We start from the raw sequence: 24,314 nt of genomic DNA, 5'->3' as shown, positions 1-24,314 counted from the left end.
TGAGCAGGACATAAAAAATACAATGAAAATTTTAATAAGGTTCTATTAATAATTAAAGGATCCATAGTCCAGTATGAATTCTAGTTTGTAAGTCTGCCCACTTCAGAAAGGAAAATAGTTCCTAAAAACCAAACCATTAAACAGACAGGGACAGGTTTTCAAAACAAAAATGCATACTTCATAACATTTTAAGATTCTCAATATCCTGTATCCTTGTGTTCTTTCATTATCTGAGAAGTAATTGAAACAAATAATGAAACTAGAATCTAACCAAAAGGTATACCGTTCGTGCTAATTCTTGTTGGCAACACATATTATATCAGTTCTTGTATATGAAGTTCCTGAACTGCTAATAAAAATATTTAAAACCCAGGTCTACAACAAATTGTGTTGCAAATCAGGTTATCATTATCTTGTATAAACCATGAAAATTGGAATCATGTGAGCAGAAGGTTAGATTAATTCTCCATTCTCATTATAAGCACAGGTGTAGCACAAACACCATGTGAAATAACCAATTAAAATGAAAAAAAAATCTGCTTTTTCATTAGCTGCCTTCACTGCATGACCAATTAGAAAATTATTTAATATTAATATTCTGCATATACCAAAAGTAATTTTCATAGTAACTAATGTAGGTAAGAGAGCAAAAACATCTCTTTATCTATGGTACTGTTCATAATCTGCAGACTCTTAGAGAGAAGGAATTCTGTCTATTAACTTTCTTTTTCCAGACTTTTTAAAAACATAATCTTTTATGGATATGACTTATACTACTTACCTACAAATAGGAAGAGACATTTTTAACAGATGAGAAGACTGAGCTCAGAGAAATTAGATGACTTCTTTGAGGTCGCATGTTACCAAATAGATGTTAATAATTTGCTAAATGACACACAGCTGTCAGCGGTAGCGAGCACCCTTCTCTCTGGTGCTCTGGCGAGGTGACCAGAGCACCGCAACTACTGTGCCACTCATCTAGAATATCCAGACTACATAGACATATACAAATTAGCTGGATTTGAGCCAGTTACCACTGGCAGCAACCCCAGTGTTTAGTCAAGGAACAAGCATGACTGTGAACATTTTGTGAATTGAAAATTTTGATGGCTGCACTGTTTGTGTGTATAGGCAAAGATAAGGCTATTCAAAAAGAGAGAGAGAGAGAGAATACAGTGACTTGACTTATCTGTATTCCAAAGCTTGTCTCCATCATACTCACATGTTCAGACTCTGATAAACTAATTCATAATAATCAACTCAGGTTCTATGACTATTAAAGTCTTGAGTTCGTTTTTAAAAATTACACCTCAGGTTCGGAAAGGGCTGTAACAGTCACTTCCTTTGGTCACTGACATGAATCTCCTGTATGATATCTGTCCCCCAAAAGGACATAGGTAACCCCTGCTGAACTAATACAGCACTCATCACCTTATTGAGAGGCCACCCCATCTATAAACAAGGCTGTTAGAAGGTTCTGTCTTACGTGATCAAAAATATTTATGTTGGTGCAAAAGTAATTGCAGTCTTGCCATTACTTTCAATGGCAAAAACAACAATTACTTTTGCATCAACCCAATAGTTTCATCAGTACAACTCCTTGGAGTACTGCAAGCAATTCTAATTTTACTTCCATAGGATAGCCCTTCAAATAGTTAAACATAGCCATTATGCTTTATAGGCTTCTCCCCTCTAATCCTTAGGTTAAACATCAGTGATTCTTAAAAAGTGCCTTCTATGGCCGGGCGCGGTGGCTCACGCCTGTAATCTCAGCACTTTGGGAGGCCGAGGCGGGCGGATCACGAGGTCAGGAGATCGAGACCATCACGGCTAACACGGTGAAACCCCGTCTCTACTAAAAATACAAAAAATTAGCCGGGCGTAGTGGCGGGCGCCTGTGGTCCCAGCTACTCAGGAGGCTGAGGCAGGAGAATGGCGTGAACCCGGGAGGCGGAGCTTGCAGTGAGCCGAGATCGCGCCACTGCACTCCAGCCTGGGCGACACAGTGAGACTCCGTCTCAAAAAAAAAAAAAAAAGTGCCTTCTAGAATGTGAGTCCTACTAGGATCTTGAGTTCATTCGACACCTGGGTCACTCTCTGCTCTCTGCTCTCTGCTCTGTAGGCTGATCTTTGTCTATGTCCTCCTGAAGCCTCGCAGTGAACACCACCAAGGACATTCATTCCAGGCCTGCTCTGATCCCCAGGTAGAAAGCAAATACACACAAAAAATACCACAGCCTCTTAGCCAACTGCCCACAGGTACTAGATGTTATTTGTTTCTTTTTTGGTGGCAAGAACTGTTTGTTGTTATTAAGAACACAGATGTAAGCTACCCCTAGAATATGTAGATATCAAAGGGGGAAACCTTTAATTAAAAAACAAAACATAAACAAAAACACTGAAAACCTGAGAAAACCTAATCACCTTTTCTGAGCCATTTGACCACATTAGTAGGTCTACCTGCAACTTCTTGTGAAACATTTACTTTAAAAAATTCAATATAATGAAATATCATTAGTACACACAGGATGTAGTAATTTCTCAGAACGTTACTGAATTACAATTACTACACTTATATGAACAACTTATTATTTGGGGTCATGATGGACATCTATGTGAAAACAACTAAGTAAATAGCAAAATATTTTATTTTTTAAAACATCACCTTTTCAATCTTAAACTGTCTCCACATTTGATTCCCTTTAGTGTATTTTATCATTATCCCAGACTATTTTATACATCCTCTTTGGAATTATGCTACACACAGCAGAGCCATGTTTAGATGGCTTCAGGGTGAATTCAGATACAAAAACATTTTCCTTCTGGGCAAAGTAATAAAATGACATTCTTGCTCCTCCCACTATAAGTCAAACTGAGGTCAGTTCCCCCATCCCTCTATCTGTTTAAATAAACTGGTCCAGCTGTTTGTTTCTAAAATGCCCTTTGACCTTGTGTCTCTTCCTCCCTGCTTTTGTGACAGAATGCTTTACTTTTCATTGTGGAAGAGTCTAAATTATCAAGAATTCTCTAAACACTAAACCAAAAAAAGAACTGTACATATGATGTGAACTTAAATGAACATATTGCCATTTTAAAATTCTGTAATTTTAAGAGGCACAAGTAAAATAGTTATCTTAAGCCGATGTGTGTGTATGTGTGTGTGTGTGTGTGTCTGTGTGTTCAAATATATATCTACATTTATGTATGAGCACATAAATATATATTAGAGATTCAACATAGAAGAAATAGTATTTTGGAAGAGAAATATAAAACAGAATGACAAAATTCTGGTTTGAATATACCATAAAAAATACATTCTCCAACAGCCACAAAATGGTTTGAGATAAAATACAAATACATATCTATGAAATACACACAATCTTAGAATTTTCCATACTGATAAGATCTCCTTTACAAAGTATGTTAGTTTAAAGATGTAAGAGGAAGCTTTTGCAATTTTACAATTGAGGTCCTCATATTATATAGCCCTTAAAACTCAGATGTGGAATGCCAGGAGTACACAGGCACCTGACAGTTTTGCTCACTCATTACAATAGATAGTTACACACCTTGGTTTAATGAAATAGAATTCAAATTTGCCATACATTGGGATTCTTGAAAAAGTAAACCTTTTAGTATGCTTTAAGGTTAGAAAATGTCTCGTCTGCTTTTTCATTTACATTCGAACATAAGGTTTCTTAAAATCTAGTTTGTTTTGAAAACACGGTCTTCTTTTGTGAAGTACTTTTTAAGAACAGGACTCCCTGCAGGTGGTGGAAGACTGAATTAGGAGAAGAATCTTTATATTTCCTTTTTTTTTTTTTCCACAGAATCATGAATTAGAATTTCTTCTTCTGACCAAACTATTGCCAGTCTCAAAACAGAAAACTTTACAAAGGAAAGGAAGACAATGGGTTTACTCTACAGCTTTATTTCATGTCCATATAGAAATATATTTCTTTTTTACTTAGTTGTTTAAGACTCAAGTCCTAAAAAGCGAAAGAGAAAAGTTGGCAGGGGAGCAAAATCTCCAAAAATCTGAGACCTGGATCATCTAAAAACTGAATTTTATTTTGAATTTTTTATAGGAATCTGACAAGGAGAATGGGAAGTGACTGTGACTCATGTTTAAAAAAGAAATACAGGAAGTTTTGCTTTGTTCTTTCTTTTTGTCCCCAGATGTTTATTTATCATTAAGCTTTTTTTTTTTTCATTGGACTAATTTCATCTATCTCCTTTTATTCTCAGTCTTTGGATACCTGAATAGTTTTCTGAGCAAGATCTGGCAGAACAGCTTTTTGAAACTGACCTTTGTCCTTTAGTTTATCCTCCACTCTTTTCCCTGGTCTCTTCCCCCAAAACCGAATTGCTAAGTTTAGTTTCCCTGTGTAAGAACCAGGAGGGGTGAGGAGATCACATTGGGCATCTGTTAGGAGCCAAAACACAAAGTAGTTTCCCAGTTTCACAGGCAACATTTTCCACATACCTTTGCCCTTTTCCTCCCTTGTATGGCTCTCTGTAATACTGATAAAAGTAAAAAAAAAAAAAAAAAAAAAAAAAAATTACTTGCTCACTTTCAGAAATGGCATTTTCACCTTTACTCAAATAGTTCTATTCCTCAGTGTTTACCACTCCACTTACTCCCTGATGATTAAAGGAAGCCTACATTTGGTTACGTTAGCATGCCACAGGCAACTTAGTAAACCACAGAAAATCACAATGGTGTTGCTTCCAAACAACGACATGACTCTGCTTCACCCCCGTAGTGTTTCTTGCCAACTAGGCCTAAATGAATTGTCAGCAGGATAGTGGTGAACATAGAATTACTTCAGAAGGTTCCTAACTAGACACAGAGAAATATCATTTTACAACATCATGTACCTAAGAAGCTAATCAACTATTAAGAAAAGATTTCATTAATTAGTTAGATCGATTAGTGGCAATGCCTTCTATACCTATACTATCCCTTCAAGGAAGTGCTGATTATAATAATCTTTCTTTTATTAATATTTAGCTATAGTCAGGAATATCTCTATACAAACTTAGTAATAAAAATTAACACTGTGCATTCTTAAGTATAAGATTTCTGCATATACTACTCTTTATTCAATAGAAAATAAACATGCACAGATGATAATTGATATATAATTCGTTTTTGTGATTTCTATAAATATTTTCAAATTTTAGAATTTAAACCTCATGAAAAATCTTCGAATATAAACTGTCTCATTGGAAGGTAGTTGTCACATCCTGACATTTTGTTATTTTTCTATTCCAGGAATTTCCTCACCATAACATTTCTTTCATCTATATCATAGTCATTTAAATAAAATCAGATCTACTACTTTTTTTTTTAAGTCAGTATGCCTTAATAACTTTTAAGGCATGTTTTACAAACAAACCCTCAGGGAAAGAGTTCTAGTTATCTCCCAAAGAACTCTCTGTTCTTTTAAACAACAACAACAAAAAAATCACTCAGAAATTTTTTTATTGCAATTCTTTATTTTAGATTTACATTTACTTATTGGATTTAATGATCCATAACTGTTGGTCTTCAGGGTCCAAGCCTTCTACACTCCCTTTTCTTTGTGAAATGAAATTTCATGAAACATGATTTTAAGACATTCAAGAAAGTTGACTCATTCTCAAGTCAAACCTTATGAAATCATGTTTTTGGCACCTTTTTCTAGTTTCTTAACCTCCTCCAGGATCTAACAGTTCCAAGAGTACAATACATCGTCTGTGTGTCTGGGGGTTGGGGAGGTGGAGAACAGCGGCAGGAGGAGAATAGACAGGAGGGGAAAAGGGAGCACCTCTCCTCTCCACCCACCCGATAAACGTAATATTGAAATTTGCTCAAATCACAAGAAGTCCATCAATCAGCCACATGAAAAATTTTCCTTCTCTAACGGTGTTGGGAGTATTTGCCAGATTACTCTAGAAATAACTGAAGTTGTCTACCCCAGTTGAGGAAGCTAATTACATATACAATTTTCTTTTCTTTTCTTTTCTTTTCTTTTTTTTTTTTTTTTTTTTTTGGAGACAGAGTCTCACTCTGTCTGTTGCCCAGGCTGGAGTGTAGTGACATTATCACAGCTTAGTAACCTCCACCTCCCTGGCTCAAGTGATCCTCCCACCCACGTTAGCCTCCTGAGGACTACAGTGATGCACCACCATGCCTGGCGAGTTTTTGTCGTTTTGTATTTTTTTGTAGAGATAAGGTTTCACTATATTGCCCAGGCTGATCTTGAACTCCTGAGCTCAAGCCATCCAACCTCCTCGGCCTCCCAAAGTGCCGGGCGTGAGACACTGCACCCGGCCACCAAAATTCTCTTTAAAGCAGCTTGTGAAATGAATCAATCACTAGTTGACAATGATGATGCAAAGTAATAACAAAACTGATGTATTATTTTGGACTTAGGCACTAAAATAAATTTCAAATAATTCATCACTTGGTATGTATTACAGAAAATTTTCCTTGAAAGCAAATTTTGAAACCATTTCTTTATTCTTAAAAAAAAAAAAAAAGTGATAGTAGGGAGCGGTGGCTCATGCCTATAATCCCAGCACTTTGGGAGGCCGAGGCAGGAGGATCATTTGAGCCTGGAGTATAAGATCACCATGGGCAACATGGTAAAACCCTGTCTCTACAGAGAAAAAAACAAGAATTATCTGGGTCTGGTGGTGCACACCTGTAGTCCCAGCTACGAGGAAAGCTGAAGCAGAAAGATTGCTTGAGTCAGGGAGGTGGAGGCTATGGAGAATCATGACCATCACGCCACTGCACTCCAGCCTGGGCAACAGAGTGAGACAGGGTTTATATTTATATTTAAATAAATATGAAATATTAACTTACATGTAACAAACAATTTGCCAAATTTGAGTTTGTATAACCTTATGGAGCTAGAAAAAAATTGTGGTTTAGAATATAGATTTACAATGATTATTAGCACAATGTAGAAGATGATCTAGGATAATATAACAAAATTTCCTCTACTAATGAAAAAGCTAAAATAGGTATAATAATATCTTCAAAGAATAGAAGTGTCTTTCTTTAGTTTAATAGCTGAACCATTTTTCATTTAAATTCCAATTTTTCCTTAGTCACAAAAAGTCAATAAAATTGAATTTAACAAAACATCCCTTACACATTACTGAATAAATGTATCTATTTAAAGCAAATTCTAGTTTTCTGCCAATCTCCATTATAAATAGGATGAGCAGATAATTTGTCAACTAAACTGGGACACATTTGAGAGTGAAGAGGCACTGTTAATAATTACACTGGGCAATAGGCATAAACCATGAGCCTCCCAGGCAAGTGGGATGCATGGTCGCCTTAATGATCAAATATGCTTTATTTTCCAAAGAAAGTTTCCCCCAAATAATTTAAAACCCCGTTATGTTAGAATGGCGACCAGCCGCCGTATACATCATATTTTTTTGTTTATTTGTCTGTTTGTTTGTCTTTGAGAGAGTCTCTCTCTCTCTGTCACCCAGGCTGAAGTGCAGAGTGGTTCGGTCTCAGCTCACTGCAACCTCTGCCTTCTGGGTTCAAGTGATTCTCCTGCCTCAGCCTCCCTAGTAGCTGAGATTATAGGCAGCTGCCAACATGCCCAGCTAATTTTTATATTTTTAGTAGAGACAGGGTTTCACCATGTTGGCCAGCCTGGTCTCGAACTCCTGACCTCAGGTGATCTGACCGCCTCAGCCTCCCAAAGTGCTGGGATTACAGGCATAAGCCACTGTGCCTGGCCCTAATCAGGTATTAAAGAATCTTGGCTCCATATTGGAGTGCCTTTGAGCTCCTTCCTTTCTCTAGGATCTTGCCTGTAGTAGCCTCAGCTCTCCAAGTCTTCAGCAACCATAAACCTCCAGACCTGGAGTCTCTGCTCATGTCAAGAGAGGATATCTCAAAATTTAGCTTCATTTCTAGTTCCGTCTGGTTACAAAATTAGGCTACAGAATGGCACAATGAAGATGATTTGACTTGAATGGAGGCTTGCATCTATTCCTTGGAATGTTTACTGTGACCTCTGCTTTAATGAGTAAAGCTTGAAACCTAAGCTCTATGTAATAATATATGTCAATATGTAACCTGTAGACCTTTAAAATACAAATGGAAACACACTTAAAGGAGAACAATCTCTCAAATAAAGACAATAACATTAGCAAAATGACATCTTGGAATTTGTCAAATCTTTGAAAATGCTTATGGTCATCTAAGTCATTTTGAGGGAACTTTGTGAATTTTACTGCTGAGTTGCTGGATTTCAGTGTGACTTTTTTTTTTTTTTTGAGATGGAGTTTTGCTCTTGTTGCCCATGCTGGAGTGCAATGGCTCACAGCAACCTCTGACTTATACATTCAAGCGATTCTCCTGCCTCAGCCTCCTGAGTTGCTGGGATTACAGGCGTGCACCCCCACTCCCAGCTAATTTTGTATTTCTAGTAGAGACGGGGTTTTTCCATGTTCATCAGGCTGGTCTCGAACTCTGACCTCAGGTGATCCGCCTGCCCCGACCTCCCAAAGTGCTGGGATTACAGGCATGGGCCACCACACCCAGCCAACTATCCTTTTCTTTGAACCTCATTCATAATTATCACAGTCAAAACACTACCCAGTGGCAGGGAAAGTCAGAGCACTGAGTAGTGAGAAGAATATGAGAACTGAGTGGGAAAACTGCCACTCACTGGCTCTGAGATCTTAGCAGTATTTAGATGCTGAAATTGGGATGATCAAATGAAAAGTGCTTTGCAAATTATACAAACCTAAGACAGGTGTTGGCTGTGATACTGTCATTCTCAAAAATACATAATGGTACCAAAACTTGCATATGAATGCTTATAATGGCAAGAGATGAATATCAAATGCCCATCCACTGATAAATAGGTAAAAAAAGATACCTTATATCCATACAATGGAACATTGCTCAGCCATGAAAGAGAATGAAGTACTGATAATACATGCTACAACATGGATGAACCTTGCAAACATTATGCTTAGTGAAAAAAGGCAGTCACAAAATACCACATATTCCATGATCACATTGCTGAAATGTCTAGAACAGGCAAATATAGAGACAGAAAGTAGATTAGTGGTTGCCAGGAGTTGTTGGAGAGAGAGATGGAAGTATAAAGAGGGGTAATAGCTAAAGGGTACAAGGCTTCTTTTTAAGGTGGTAAAAATGTTTTCAAATTTACTCTGGGGATGGTTACACAACTCTGTGAACATACTAAAAATGATTGAATTAAATGGGTGAATTGTATGGTTTATGAATTATATCTCAATACAGCTGTTAAAAATAAGTACAATCTAGTGGCTTGGAAGGAGCACTGGACTAGGAATCAGTCCTAACCCTGCCTCTAATTAGCCCTGAGCCTCATCTGTCATATGATGCATAAATTCTCTCCCTCCCAGGACTTTTACTCTATGGTTCTGTAGCACAGGGTTTCTAAAATTCTAACCCATGTTCCCTTTTGGCACACCAAAAATCTTATATTCCTTTGTTATTTGCAATTTCAAAAGAATTAGCATGACTAAAAACAACATTTAATTTTCGATATGCTTTTATAATACTATATTCACTCAAAATGATTGTGACATGCTTCTTACGCGCCCCCTCCCTGCTCTCTGCGCCCCCTCCCACCCCACCCCAAGTCCTCATCATAGAAATCTCTGCCATAACCTACTATACTTTCCTTTCTGTAAACAGTATTGTCAGGTGACCAGCCAGGGGGCTGAGATCCTACATCTTTTTGTACATGTTCAATTCTTTCCATAAGCTTTTACAACATCCCCCAACCCCTCCCTGGCCCTTTCCAGGTATATCTGAACTGTGACCCAAACTAGGGAACAAATAAAGTCAACCATGGCAGATGTCCTAGTGATATAGGCCAACAAAACCCTTCAACCAGACAACAAACCTCAAGACTACTGGTATGCGTTTGATTTAGTTAGCATCCTAGAGTAAAAATACTGAAAACTTACATGCACGTGTGTGTGTGTGTGTATAATTATATGGTGCATTAACTTCCATCCATAGGAAACATAGTGTTTTTGAAAAAAAAAGGTGACTTTATCAATTTTAAGTCAGATCTCACCAAGGGCAGGACATTTATTTTTGAGCTAAGTTACATGTAACTCCAATCATCTCCCCCAGACCTAGAAGAATTAATGTGTTTGAAAAAGGAAATAGTTTTTCCCTTCTTCAGCCATAGGATCTAATCTTGTGAGGCACTGGTTAGTTAAGAGGGTAAAAAGGAAAAGAGACCTCTCAAAGATGTCGGAACAGATTAATATTTTTTGTTTATTTGTTATTGTTCAGGCGTCAGGAGCATGATAGAGTTAATTATTTTCCATATTAAGGGGTCAGGCTAAGAGCATTGTAAAAATGGAAATGAAATAGACAGGAAAATATTGATGATTATGAGGGCATTAAACAGGACAGCCCTATATTTGCCAAAGTTACAGGCATCCACGTTGTTGGAGGGTTTTTGTTTTTGTTTTTTTAATGTCCTCTTTCCCCTTGAGAATCAAAAACGAAGCAGAACATAACCCTCAGCGTCCACAGAAAGCTCCTCGGCATTCACACACTGGAGCAATGCAGACCGGATCTGAGACCAACGTTTGCCCTCGGAAACACTTCCTTCCCCCGAGCCCCTGGCTCCACTCCATTTTTCAAGAAAACTGTTCTATTCAACCAGGAGGCAACATTTGCCCCATTTTTCAATATTTCAGGCTGACTTTTTAACCACTCAAAAATGCTGTTTGTTTTCTGTAGGCACAGCCTGAAGCAAGATGATGATGTAAGTGAGAGGAGAGAGAGGGTCTCTCTGGGTACTGCGCTTCCGTGCTTAACGGTTAATCACCCAACACCAGCCTCGGCAACTGTTGACACAAAATAGGTGGAGATCAGGTCTGTGCAAGCAGAAAATACCAGAAAGGCAAACTATATGTAAACACACTTAAGACAGATTTGACAAGAATAGACCTAAACCTGACTTGCTAGGAAGCTACTAATGTCTAAAGCTTCAATGCCCCCCTTAGCCGAGTCTGTTTCCCCTTACAGAGCTTCCTTTGAGAAGATAAAGAGTAACATTTTAAAAACTAAAATACATTTACAGAAGACAGCTGAGACATTTGTCCCCTTGGTTCACACAGTGAGTTTCAAATCTGCTCTTACATACAGGATTTATGTAATGTAATATAGTTCTTCCACATATACTTGGAGTGGAGCCAAATGAAAGGGGGGGAGAGAGAGAGAGAGAGAAAGAAAGAGAGAGAGAGAGAGAACACGTACACACAACCACAATTCAAAAAGTTATTTCTCCTGACCTATAAAACTCATGCAAAGAAGCAAATTGATAATGCTTAAACAGTCTTTTAATCTTATCTAACTGACACCTGACAACCCATTACTTATAGATTATTAACGCATCCACTAAAAAGTTTGTCATGTTCAAAATTACTGGAGAAAAAGATTGAATGCCTGAGGAAAAAACAAATTTTGCTGTACAATAACTTCAGAAATTTCGAGCCTATTATCTGTCATGCCCTTCATAGACTCATAGCACTCTGCTAAAAACAACTGATTTATCTTTATTATGAATCCTAAAATGACAGCACACATCTTTTTCATGTCTTGCAATAATGTTTAATTTCGTCTCATTTTTATTTTACAGTGTTTGATTTGCTTATTTAAGATGAGGAAAAGTTACAACTACAACTTTTTAATTAATCTCTCTGTTTGTCTCTTTATCAAAGTGGTTTTTTTTCTTCCCCACTCCTACGGTAAAGCTGGAATGAGAGTTTCAGAGCATGCACTTTACTTCTCTTTGATTCACATTATTATACAGTCTAGAATATTACAGCTAAAAGAGTTATTTGAGTCCTGACTAATTAGTCCTACTTGTCCATTTTAAACCAGAGGACACTGTCGCCTACATCCAAGGAGTGGGGATGAAGGATGAAATGTTTTGATTGCAGCGACCTGTCCCTGCATTTCCCCTTCCCATACTTGCCCTGTGTAAATTTGAAGTTGTCATGAGGCTTACACCTTAGCCACCTGTGGATAAGGCGTAGCCAAGCTCTTCCCCCTTGACTGTAACCCCTCAACCCTACGCTCTCTCCCGGGAAATGGCAGTCAAGTCCTGCTCCTTCAGGCTGCCTGAAGCACAGCCTGTTGTTTGCATTTCTCTGACCAGATACTTTCAGACACACTGAAAACAAGAAGACTGGCTTAATTAGGATTTGCAACAAGAGTTGTGCTGACCTGCATATCATGTTCAAAGTCAACCACCATGCCACTGGTTTCATTGCCTTGAAATGAATCATAAATATTCAGATCATAAATATTGGGTCCCTGCTGGGTAAATCAAGTCTCCCAACTCACTCGGCTCTGAGCCTCACTTGAACCCCAACCCTACAGGGCCCTGACACACTTCCTCAGGTTGTACCAGCCAGATCGCAGCTTCCAGCTCGTGTCTTGTCCTGAGAAGCTCTGCAACTTCCTTTGAATGCTGGCTGGAGGAGAAACAGTGGTTACACAAAACCGTATTTGGACTTTCAAATCCACCCTTCCTACATCCTAGACCTTCATTTCTTTTCTCACCTAGACTTAGGGCCCCATGGCGGAAGGGGCAGGGTTTTTCCAGCCGGCACAGTAGTTCAAAGTGTACCCTTTCATAAGAAGCTTTCATCTTTAACAGTATTAACGATGCGATTTTACGCAGTGGGGAAAAGCTCTGAGTAAACTTATGGTGTAAAACTTACAACAAAGTATATTTAACAGACTGCAGAGTCATTTTCAAAGAAGACTGTTTGTTGGAAATTTTTTAAATCTGCAGGAAAAAAAAAAAAAAAGCAGTGTCTGTGTTGAACTCTTAAGACTCTCTGACATGACAATACCTGAAGGTTTCTAAATTCACAGCTCTTTTCCCTGCAAGCTATTTGCTCAGCTTTCCTAATAATACCCTGCCTGTCTGGCGCCCCGCCAGCTCTGTCTCAGGCAATATGCAAGCTAAACATTTTTTGACTGATTTCAATATTTTCTTATGAGCAACTAGACAGTATTTTATCTAGTGAGTATTACTGATTGCTATAATCTAAGCCCAGAGTAAGCGTCTGTAAAGGTAATATTATTGGAATTGACACTGAAGGTGAGAAGCATAGCAATTAACCGAGGCTTGAAGAACAACAACCCATTCTGAAATATTCTGGGGAGTTCTTCCATTTGTATTTCTCCTTCTTCTTTTTTAATATACCGCACCTGTTACTCCATTGATCAATTAGGAAGTCTACTTTAAATGTAGGTTACACTTCAATTCTCAAGGGAAAAAGTTAAACCACCTGCTTAATACAATTACTTTCTATGTGTGAAGCTGTTCCATCCCTAGTGGTTCATAGGCAAGGAAAATCACCAAACAGCCCGCACTTTAATTTTGTAGTTGAATAGCAAACAAGTGACCCAGAGCCTCTTGCATCGTGCACTGTTTTTTTCTTTTTTTACATCTGTTTTCCTTGCTTTTGTGTCATGTCTCTGTTTAGCTTTATTGACAAAACAATCTGTGTCTAATATTCAAACAACATCTGTAAAATGTATTATTAAATTATGTTGGAAGAAAAAGCAGAACAATTCTATGAAACCCTATGACCCCTATTGATTTTTAGATCACAGAAGTTGAAAGGATAATTTGTGAATGTTTTAACATTTACATCTAAACAGGTACCTATATTTATAGAATCTTTGATTATTTGTAAAAGTATTTGCTACATTATTACCATAACTCAGAAAGAAACTTGACCTTTAACAGTTGAATCTGTTTATTATAATAAAGGAGATCTTATTTTTAAAAAATAAGTTTACATTTTTACTTGCCAGTGGCATAAATCTCTAAGGATAACACACTTTTTTTCCCACTAGTAATAAATGGGAAGTGATGCCTGAATGCTTTGCAGCTTTGAAAGCAATAAATGAAGTAACTAGGAAAATCTGGTATGAGCACTAAATCTAAGAAATGTAGAGTACGATAGTTCTGAACAGTGTCATCTTGGCTGCTAGGATGCAACCTGGAATTTTATGTACCCTCTTGATGGAGAATAATTTTTCTCTATATATAAATACTGTATTTCACATACACTATATATGTTGCACCTAAAACCCATATTGCCTTCTCAGAGCATAAAGGGATAATCACTTAATATCAGGCCTTAATGGGAAAGTGTTTGGATGAGGAGTAGTAAACAAAGAAACTGTAAAATGTATTCAATACACCCTAGGCCAAAACTCTGCTGAGGCAGGAGGTGACTGAGACCTCCAGTAAGTACAACACAATCACAAGAGATAAGTTTTCATCACAGGGAATTCCCAGGTCTGCAACACTGGTGTGATCACGTATAAGGGAATTTTTATCTGACCATTCTACACTCACATTTTCAATATAAAAAAAATTAAGTGGGTCTATTCAGGAGAAAATCAACCAAGTATTGATTGTGTGTGTGTATGTGTGTTTTCTGTAAAGTTCTACTTAAACACTTAAAGGTTTAAATAACCATCTAATCTCAAAATTTAAGATGATTCTACTTAAATTACTAAAACATTTAGCATATTGATAATGTTTGCACTGCTGATATAACACAAGTATTTGTTACAACCACAACAACAATAAAAAAGCAAAAAGACAAAAGCCCCTGATGCTATTATTTATCATTTTTGGATACAATTATAATTGGGAGCAAGGAACCAAAGAAGGAAGAATACACAAATCTATGGTGCATATTATGTTTCAAAAACGATTACACTTTTAAATCTAAGTCTACCACAACATAGTAGATTGAAATATTTAGGCAACTAGTTATGGAGGTTGATTTTTAAAAAACAAGCAATTACATCAACTACTTAGATAATTTATGTAAAAATATTTTACTCAAATTATTTACATAATTGCCTCAATTCTCAAAAAATTTATTGGCATAGACTTGGCCTACAATGTCACATCTAATAAATATCACATTCCATCCTAGGGCCCACATGCTGTAAGTACTGATGCCAACTGTTTTAAGATTCTTTCTCTCCATTTTTATTCTGACAATTGGATCAAAGTAAGAGTTACAACAAGACATTCTTTTGTCCAGATTTTCTCTTAATTAATCAAATCAGTCTTATTGTTTTACTTTTAAGTTCTCTCTTTTGCCTTTCTCCCCTCAAATCCCATGTGCTTTAGCCTTAGCCACCTGAGGCAGGTAGTATATATTACTATGTCAATTAGAGAAATGTAAAATTAGTTCAGTGATGAAGTGAAAGAACCATTAAAATGTAGCAAACTTCTTGTCTATTTTTCAGTCAAAGCCTAACTTAAAACTGCATCAGCCAGGGTTTCTATGACACTCTAACAACTAGACATGAGTTTATATTTTTCACTTACATATTATATATTTTGATACATTATGTTGCTGCCAATAATTATGACTGATCTACACTCAACCTGCCCTTCAGCATTTTATTGAATTGCATTTCAACAGTGACTCATAGTTCATACAAAAATGTACATGTGTGTTAACAGGTTTTAAGAAATCCAAGACGGAAGACACAGATGTTTAAATGAGTGAAAGGGAAATGCAGAAATACTAATGATGACATTTTCAAAATTATTACTTTTAGTAGGAAATAACTTTCCTGCTATGTACTGATACTCAGTATAGATAAGATAAAAAACATTTTTTATAAAAATGTGTATAAGCTGGGTGCAGTAGCTCACGCCTGTAACCCCAGCACTTTGGAAGGCTGAAGTGGGTGGATCTCTTGAGCCCCAGAATTAGAGACCAGCCTGGGCAACATAGCAAAACCCCTGCCTATACAAAAGAAAAAAAAATTAACCAGGCATGGTGGCATATGCCTGTATTCCCAGCTACTGGGGAGGCTGAGTCAGGAGGATCACTTGAGCTAGGAGTTGGAGGTTGCAGTGAACCATGTTCACGCCACTGCACTCCAGCCCAGGCAACAGAGCAGGACTCGGTCTCAAAACAAAACAAACAGGAAGAGGTTTCCACAAAAATTAATAAACCATTAAAAATTCAAATCAAACATGCTATTGTCATTATTTGTCAAAATGAAGAAAAACGATCTCTCTTACAACTTTTGGTTACTTGAGGGACATTTTCTACAGCAAACAAAGTTGTTAAATGTTGAAACAATTGCAAAATGCAAAGCACTGAGGTGCAAGAAAAGCTACTTCTAACTCCATCTATATACAAGTAGAGAGAACCCACACACTGCACAAAATGACAGTTAAGCACAGAATTGTGTTTCTGTCCCAAATAACTAAGTAAAGGCTATTTTTAAGTTATTTACCTGTGCAGAATTGAATAGCAGTGTCAAATTTAGGGTAAAGTCTGCATATAATTTAAAATTATTTTAGAGTGTGAATTAAAACTTTTAAACATCCTTTCTCTCCCTTCTGGTTACAAAACTGAGAAAGTCGAATTATGATCATTGATTAGGAAGATTGCTCTCTGGCAGAGATTGTGCATAGAATCTAGAAAACTGTATGTGTGTGTATATATATATATATTGCTTGAAGTCACAAGAATGCCTTCCTCTTCCTGCATTCACAGGAAATATCCCATAATAAGGCTGTCCACCCATAGTAAGCAACTTGTATTGGGACTTGTTCTCCGGTAACTGTGTTTATGAGTGGAGTTTGCTAGCAACCCTGCAGAGGAAGAGAAATGGCTCACAGGATAGATCCCCTGAATGATAGCACTTTTCATTTCTTAACTAGAGAGCTTATCCTGCCACTCCTTCGCCCGCAAAAGGAACACTTCCCAGGGAAATGTGGACATTTGTGCAGCCTCCATTGTATTAAAACTGTCTCAACATCAGCTTTAAGTTTTAAAATACAGATATATGAATTTAGATGTGCGTGCAAAATTGATGGTCTCCCCTATAATGTCGTCCAGAACCATTGGAAAGTTCCAATATGTAGTATTAACAGCTTTGAAAATTAAGACACAGTAGCAGGTAGAAATAGGTAAACAAAAAACCTCAGCAGCCACACACCTCCTAGTAACACATTTAGATGTAGTATGCCTTTGCTTGGTTTACCATCCACTGATGGAAAGGGCTGCAAAAATTGATCTCTCAAGGCTGCAGTAAGGTCATAGAAATTGATAACTCTTACAAGCAATGCTTATGTGAGTCTGTCTGTGTCTTGCAGATAGTGCACTTTGTAAATTAATCCTCCAAAGGCAAATATATTGTAAGTAGCTTGTTATCTCTAAAATACTAAATTGAAGAATACATGGGATTATATTGACAGAAATTACATTTTCTGTAATGGGCTTTAATATATCTGAAATCTCTCCCAAAGGCTCCCAGGCTCTCTAACAGAGACGGGTCTGTTAATGTAGGTGCAATAGACATCAAGAACAAATTTATTCACCAAAATGGATTAGGCCATGTAATCAGAGATTCTGTAATATTAATTTTTGACACTTATTGAATAGAAAGAAATACTTCTCTCTGCAAACTGGCATTCCTAGTTCTCCCCTTCCCCAGCCCAGGCTTTGGGCCTTTTCTGGATTTTACTTCAAAGAGGATAAGGTTTCCCCATCATAAACACTAATCTAAAAATATTAGGACAATTAATTAGATACACTTACTTTTGGAGGATATTGGATTTCGATACCCTTCAAATATGACACTAGCCCTGGGTGATTATATGAAACCTGGCTTTCAGCACATTTACAAAGGGTAATAAATCATACTTTCTCAAAGTCTCATTGCCACACTGCTGTACACTGAGTCAGAATATTGTTGGCTGGCACTTTGTACATAATCTCAGCTTTGCCCCACATCAGGAATTTACACTTTATTTAGAAACAGTATTGCACAGTCCTGAGATGCCTCAGGTTTGGAATAGCCTCAAAGAGAAACATAAATAATTTCTTCCTTTCAGTATTTGGGAGATAACAGTAAAGGAGAGACTATCCTTGAATGCATAGCCCTAACAAAATCTAACTGAATTTAGTTATTCAATGAATTTAAACCTGATTGATATGTGATGGTGGATTTTCTTGTTTTGTAGAAAATAGGATGATACGACTCTATCGATTACTCTGAAGGAGGGGAAAAAAGCCATAGAGAGAGATACATTGACAGAGCCATAGTGAATGTGAATTACACACATACTTATACTATGCATAAAATTGTCAACTTATAAAGGAGGTAGAAGGCAATACAATGTTTTATTTCCCATACTAGCAAATGTTCTCACATATCAGTCAACAGTTTGTTTTCACTTTTGGATCAACAAGCCACCAGGGAGAGCAGTGGCAACTGGGTGTGTCTTCTTAATGCAAAACATGAGCTGCAGGTTGCCAGAGGGGGAAACAGATTGTGTGTAGACGCAAAGCCAAATTACTTACCAATTGTTCACTTGAAGGATGGTGAGTCCTGTGTCTTGTGCCAACTGCTTTTTCTGTTCTTCAGAAGGGTAAGGGTGCTGAAAAAGAATTAAAAAGATATGCGTGCATCAGGCAATATTTAGGGCATTTTGTCAATAGCCTAAGTGTCTCATGAAGTCTATAATTAAAGGTAAAAATGCTGAGGTGTGTCACTCTTATTAATGGAATACTACATCATCTAATTAATGGCAGTAAAAGACAAGCCAATTACAAAGATTAGTGAAGTGTATAAATAGCTACTTAGGATACTTGCAGAACCTTGATACTGAGTTTATCCTTTAACAGGTTTATTTGTTGCAAACACAGAAAGTTTAGTATGATCTTCACTGTATTTTATAGGATTAAAATAAGGACAAGCCATTCGTTACCATCTAAAAGTAAACTGCCCTGATTTAATATATTCATTGAACCATAAATTTCTAAAGTTGACCCATGTGGACCAACAATCTCAGCTGAGGTCCCCATAGTGACATTCTCCCTCTAAAACACCATATTGCCAGATGCAAATCTCAAAACTAAAGTGGGTGTTATTAAACACACACACACACACACACACACACACACACACACACACACACACAAAATTCATTTTAAGTCTTCAGAAAAAAAAAAAAAATTCACCAATGTTGGTTTCCATATCTGAATGTCAACACATGCTGAGATTCTGAACACAGGCCAATATAAGGTCAAAGACCAGCATATTTTGCATGCTAAGAACAAGCCCAGCTATGTTCTTCAAGAGTCAGAGTAGATAAAAGTATTACAGGATTAGATAATAAAGTGAAATTCATACCTTCCTGTAAGAACGTTTGGAATTCTACTGAAATTAGTTTTGGCACAAATGCTTTCTGTTCACTAATCAAATACATCTAAATTTGAAATACACATTTCTAAAGCTTAGGGGAGGAGCTGAGGATGTGGTTTCCATCTACAGAGACATTAGCTTGCTTGAAACACCACATCTCAATAAATTATCCCAAGATAAAATTCTTCTGAGAGTCAACCCTCTATTGAATGGAAACCCTCATATGAATGGAAAAGGGCACCCCCAACCCTTAATTTAACTATCTGTGCCATTGAAACTAAATTCTGGTCTATTGAATGCTAATTAACACAGCTTTTAATTTAATTAATAATGTCTGATTAGATGCTAAAAAGGCTTGTTAATGACCACTTCAGTACTCTTATATGTAAGTTTAAATATGCTCTATATCTATACACAGGGGATTTGTTTGTGAACAGCACAGAGATCACAATTTTTCCATAAGCATTGTCTATGATTGTCACTTAATCAATAAATACACAATTAGAATAAGGCTTTGCTTTCATGGAATATAGTGCCTTTCTCTAAAGAGCTCCAAGTATATTACAGACAGGATGGTAATTAATCCCCATTATATCCCTTTGAGTAACATAAATGGAATCTATCATCCATTCTGTTTTACAGGTGAGGAAACTGGCCAGGGAAAGAGATGGCCAGAGGCATACATAAGTCAGTGATATTTCCTGCTTCCCTTCCAGTGCCTAAGCCTCACCATGACCAAAGGATGTAGCAGATGCCTTTCATAATCCTCATTCATGTCTCCTGTGAAATAACCTTCAGACTGGTTACCATGGCCTACAAGGCCTGCCACCATCCAGCCCTGCCCACCTCTCAGATTTTGACACCTTCTTCTCACCCACTTCCTACTCCTCTACCCAGCCACACCATCCTTCTTTCTGTTTTCCTAACACCACCAGCTTTTCCCATCACTCGGGTTCTTATTCCAATGTCACTTTCAGCTCTCAGCTCAAATGTTCAGCTTTACCCTCCCCACCGCCCAGCACGCCGCCTTATCACACTCACATTCATCTTTTTCTTATTTCCCTAATAGCAAGCATCTCTCTCTGAAGCACCTGCTTTAATTATTTATTTCCTTGTTGGTGTGTCTTTTCCCACTCATCTACCAACGCTACTAAACCCATTGCCTTGCTTTCTCTCTATCCTTGCTCAAAGCCCAGACTGGGACATAACAGAAAATCACTAAATATTTGTGGAACAAAGGAATGGCTGTACCATGCCATGACAGACACTCTCCACTCAGAGGCAACATCAAAATGTATCATAAAGCAGAAGCAATTCAATTTAAGATCCATGACACTACCTTTGTTGCTTTATTCACAAAAGTGATGTCAACCCACTTTCTTCAAATACAGGTATATAAACCTCATAATAGCCTAAGATCATAAGTGACATTGGTGTTACTCAACAGAATGCCAGCCATTGCAACCAAAGTCTCACGACTGGCTACTGAGCTCAAAGCAATCCATTACCCTAAGGTTTAAAACGTAACTCCCACTGTACAAAGGTTTGGCACACAGTACAAACCAAATGAATTTCTTATCCCATGGATAGAACGCTGACTTATAGCTTGATATACAGTAGTTCTATGTCTATACTAGTTGAAGAATTGTACATAATATAAGTGACTCTATTAGACTGTATAAATGATGCTGCCACTCATTAACTATAGGACTTTGAACTACAGACAACTTTTCTTATCCTCAATTTTGTCATCCAGAGTTCTAAGATCTATTGAGGTTAAAGATTACCCAGGCTAGCAGTTCTTACAGTATTGCAATGCCAGAAGACAAGCTCAATTTTGAAATATGCAAATATTAGCATCCCACCATTGGCACTATGCGCCATATAAAGTTGTACACTGAAGTACACAAGTAACTTCCAATCTATAACATTTTCTGTAAAATATATTTGCTGACAGTTGTCCAGGTCTTACAGAAATCACTTTCAGGGATTTTTAATAGAATTAATAAATATGTCAACAGTCCCTCTTTAGTATAGCCAGATGGCAAAACTTTTTGCCCTGTCTTGTTAGTTGTGTCTTAATATTGTGACCAGAGCTGGATAAAAATTATTATTTATGCCATTTATCTTTAGTTACTTTGAAAATTGAAAATTGTCACAGTAATTTATTTTCCTGTATTTTCAAGAGTACTTTTGCATGCCTGTTTGTGAGCAAGTTTTACAAACATTCTTACAAAGCAAATGGAATTCACATTTTATTTATGCAAGTGATGTCAGAAAAATTCTCTTTGAATCATTACTATTACCCGGATTACTAAAGCTTCAAAGGGTAGTAATATGGTTCTCAAAATTTCAGTGCAAATTTTGGTTGTTTCTTCACATCATGTAGTTTCTGATTTTATAATTTAAATATAAAATTAGAAAGTTCTACCCTTTTATTCCTCTGTCACTTTTCATGTGATCTGAGTTTAAGTAATTGGAACAAACTGTGTCTAATTTCGTGCAGCATAATTCCTAGGCAGCCTCAAGCTACGGAGGCTCAGCACTCTGTCTCCATTAAGAAATTTTCAGTTGTTCGGGATATAAATACTTTTTTAAATAGAAACGAAAGAGATTGGACAAATTAAATGTCACAATAATCTGGCCATTGTTAAGAGTAGAAAAAGGTATCAACAAAATTCCTAAACCCTTGTCTATGGTAGGTCAACTGAATGTTTTTCTTTTTCTCATAGTTCTTGGCCTTAGTGTCCCACAAACTTTCAATTCCCTGAGAAAAGTCTATAATTGCTAGAATCACATGAAAGCCGTGACTTCATGTAGCTAATCCTTAGCCAGCCAAAAATTCACAAAGAAGTAGGCTTTTAAACTGAAACCCAATACATTTCAATATCTTAAATCCTATGCATCTTTACTAAATAAGCTTTTTGTGGACAGTATGAGTTATTCTTTCGTAGACTTAAAAAAAAGTGACTTGACAAAAACCCAGCATGCCACAGGCATGGCTGCTGAAAAAAACATTCAAAGCCCTGTTGCCTTCTACCCACAGGGCTAGTGAGGCCATGCAATGGGCAAAGGCAGACATCATTTTGCAAAAGAGATAAAGAGTCATCTCTGAGAAGCGCCATTTTTAGGGAGAAAATGGGAAATTCATTCCAAACCTTTGCAACTAAAGGTCTATGTCACTCCTTGCCATTCTCCCGAACACCTTTGCTGTTATTGCATCTCAAGGACACAGTTTAAGAAAGATCAGTAGGTTCTTGTGAAGGAAAGATGGATGGCACTTCCCAGATATACCAATCAACCTAATCACTTCGGGATATCAAAGCAAATTTGACCACAGTCCCATAGACAGTGAGGGAGACCTGCCTTTTTGTGTACATTAGCCTTATGCTATTATCTCTTAAAAGCTTAATTATTTGCAAACAATTGATCAAGATGGGAATTTGAGAAAGGATATGCAAGGGCCACTGGGAGAACCGCAACACATTAAGAGAGCAAACAAAATTACCTTTAGATCTTACAATAAGAATTAACGATTGAGAGGGGAGAGCTAGGCAATGCAGTAGCTGCACGGGTTCTTTCTCGAGTGTTTCCCATTTGATCTGCATTAACACCTCAGGAATGAGTGAAAGCCATAAAACAGTGATTATGTATGGGTAAAGCTGGCCCCTCCCTTCCAGCATTAAACCTGCACACGTGTATTAGGCTGGTTTGGCTGCAGAGAGAAGAGATGCTGACCTCAAAGGGAAACTAAGTGGCTTGTGGACAGTGGAACCCCAGCTAAAGGGAATAACTCACGAAATGATCATCCTTATTTCAATTGTCAACACCTTGACTTCTCCTTTCTAGCATAAATCTCTTGCTGAAATATAAACTGCTTGCCACTCTTCATGTGTTTCTGGATCTTGCAGTGACTTCCAGTAATGAACCAGTATAGAGTGATTGCTTAATGACCCAATCAAAGAATAAAATGATCCCTAGGGTAGGATCCTGTATAAAAGAAACAGTTAAAGGATGTCTGAGAAAAATCTAAAAATAGCTTATGTAAAAGTTAAGTCTGAGCTGTCATTTTACCAGCCACAAAGAATAGAAAGTGACAGAAAATGGTGACTTTCTCAAGAAAGTTATGTCTGCACAATTCCAGTGTTATTTCTTGAGACTGGGACTGGAAGGGGGTTTTAAGTGGGTTATCTGGTATTTACAAGTTTACAGTACATTGAGAGAAAGTGTGTTTATTGAAACAATCAAGCAGAGTATTTCAGATGAGCATCAATGGGGAAGAGAGAGACTCTGCAGAATGCAGTTAGAAAATATCCAGCCTTACATCTTAACAATATCTTTGACCAAATGTACTTTTTTCATCAAAATTTCCACCCTTGGCTACAAATGTGGATGCCAAGAGAGTGATGAAGTTTATCTTATCTACCCTGGTAACCAAGTTTCAATAACATCCCCTCCCTCACCACCTTGGCCACTCTAACAGCACATTGTAATGGCAGCAGAAAATTTGAAAATAATCCTGTACAGAGGTTGCCGGTGAGATAATGGAAGGCTACACTGCCCCTTCTCAAGCCTCAGATTAGTAATTTCTTGTGACACAGAACTGCCTCTATACCGAAACTGCAAAACGGCTATAACAAAGCAATAGAGGTAGAAGCAATTTTCAAGCAAAATGTTACATGCTATACTTTAAAAGGTATGGGAATAGGTACCAGAGGAGCCGATCTAACAGGAGGAATTATGGCAACTGTCCAATATAAGCCTTATCAAGTCAATGTTCTGTTGCTTGGCTGAATATGTTGGAAGAACAATTTCGGAACTTCTTTTATCCTTTTTCCTCCAGCCCTTTGCCTCCTCCACAGCTAAGTTTAATGCATTAATATAAGTTGACCTTGAGCTAAACTCTGGTATGTGATGGGGAGATACTCCCTTTAAAGAAAAAAAAAATCTACCATATGGCTTTTAACTATTAGATCTCTGTGCTCTTTTAAAACTTCTACTGAGTTTTTGTCACTAGGGGAATACTGTGGATCTAAATGAAAAT

General features: G+C 37.3%; 1 protein-coding gene across 1 annotated transcript in view; it reads right to left on the bottom strand.

Moving 5' to 3' along the window:
• LOC105465166 (Meis homeobox 1) overlaps positions 1–24,314 on the bottom strand; it is a 138,904-nt gene that overhangs the window by 7,474 nt on the left and 107,116 nt on the right. Inside the window, exon 9 of the mRNA XM_011713440.3 lies at positions 18,427–18,503. Coding sequence (XP_011711742.2) covers positions 18,427–18,503 — 77 coding nt within the window. The remainder of the gene's footprint in view (positions 1–18,426; positions 18,504–24,314) is intronic.

The sequence above is a fragment of the Macaca nemestrina genome, chromosome 13, assembly GCF_043159975.1.
Source record: "Macaca nemestrina isolate mMacNem1 chromosome 13, mMacNem.hap1, whole genome shotgun sequence".
In the NCBI taxonomy this organism is placed as follows: domain Eukaryota; kingdom Metazoa; phylum Chordata; class Mammalia; order Primates; family Cercopithecidae; genus Macaca; species Macaca nemestrina.
The sequence above is the reverse complement of the archived record's forward strand: the minus strand, read 5'-3'. Positions and strand labels throughout refer to the sequence as shown.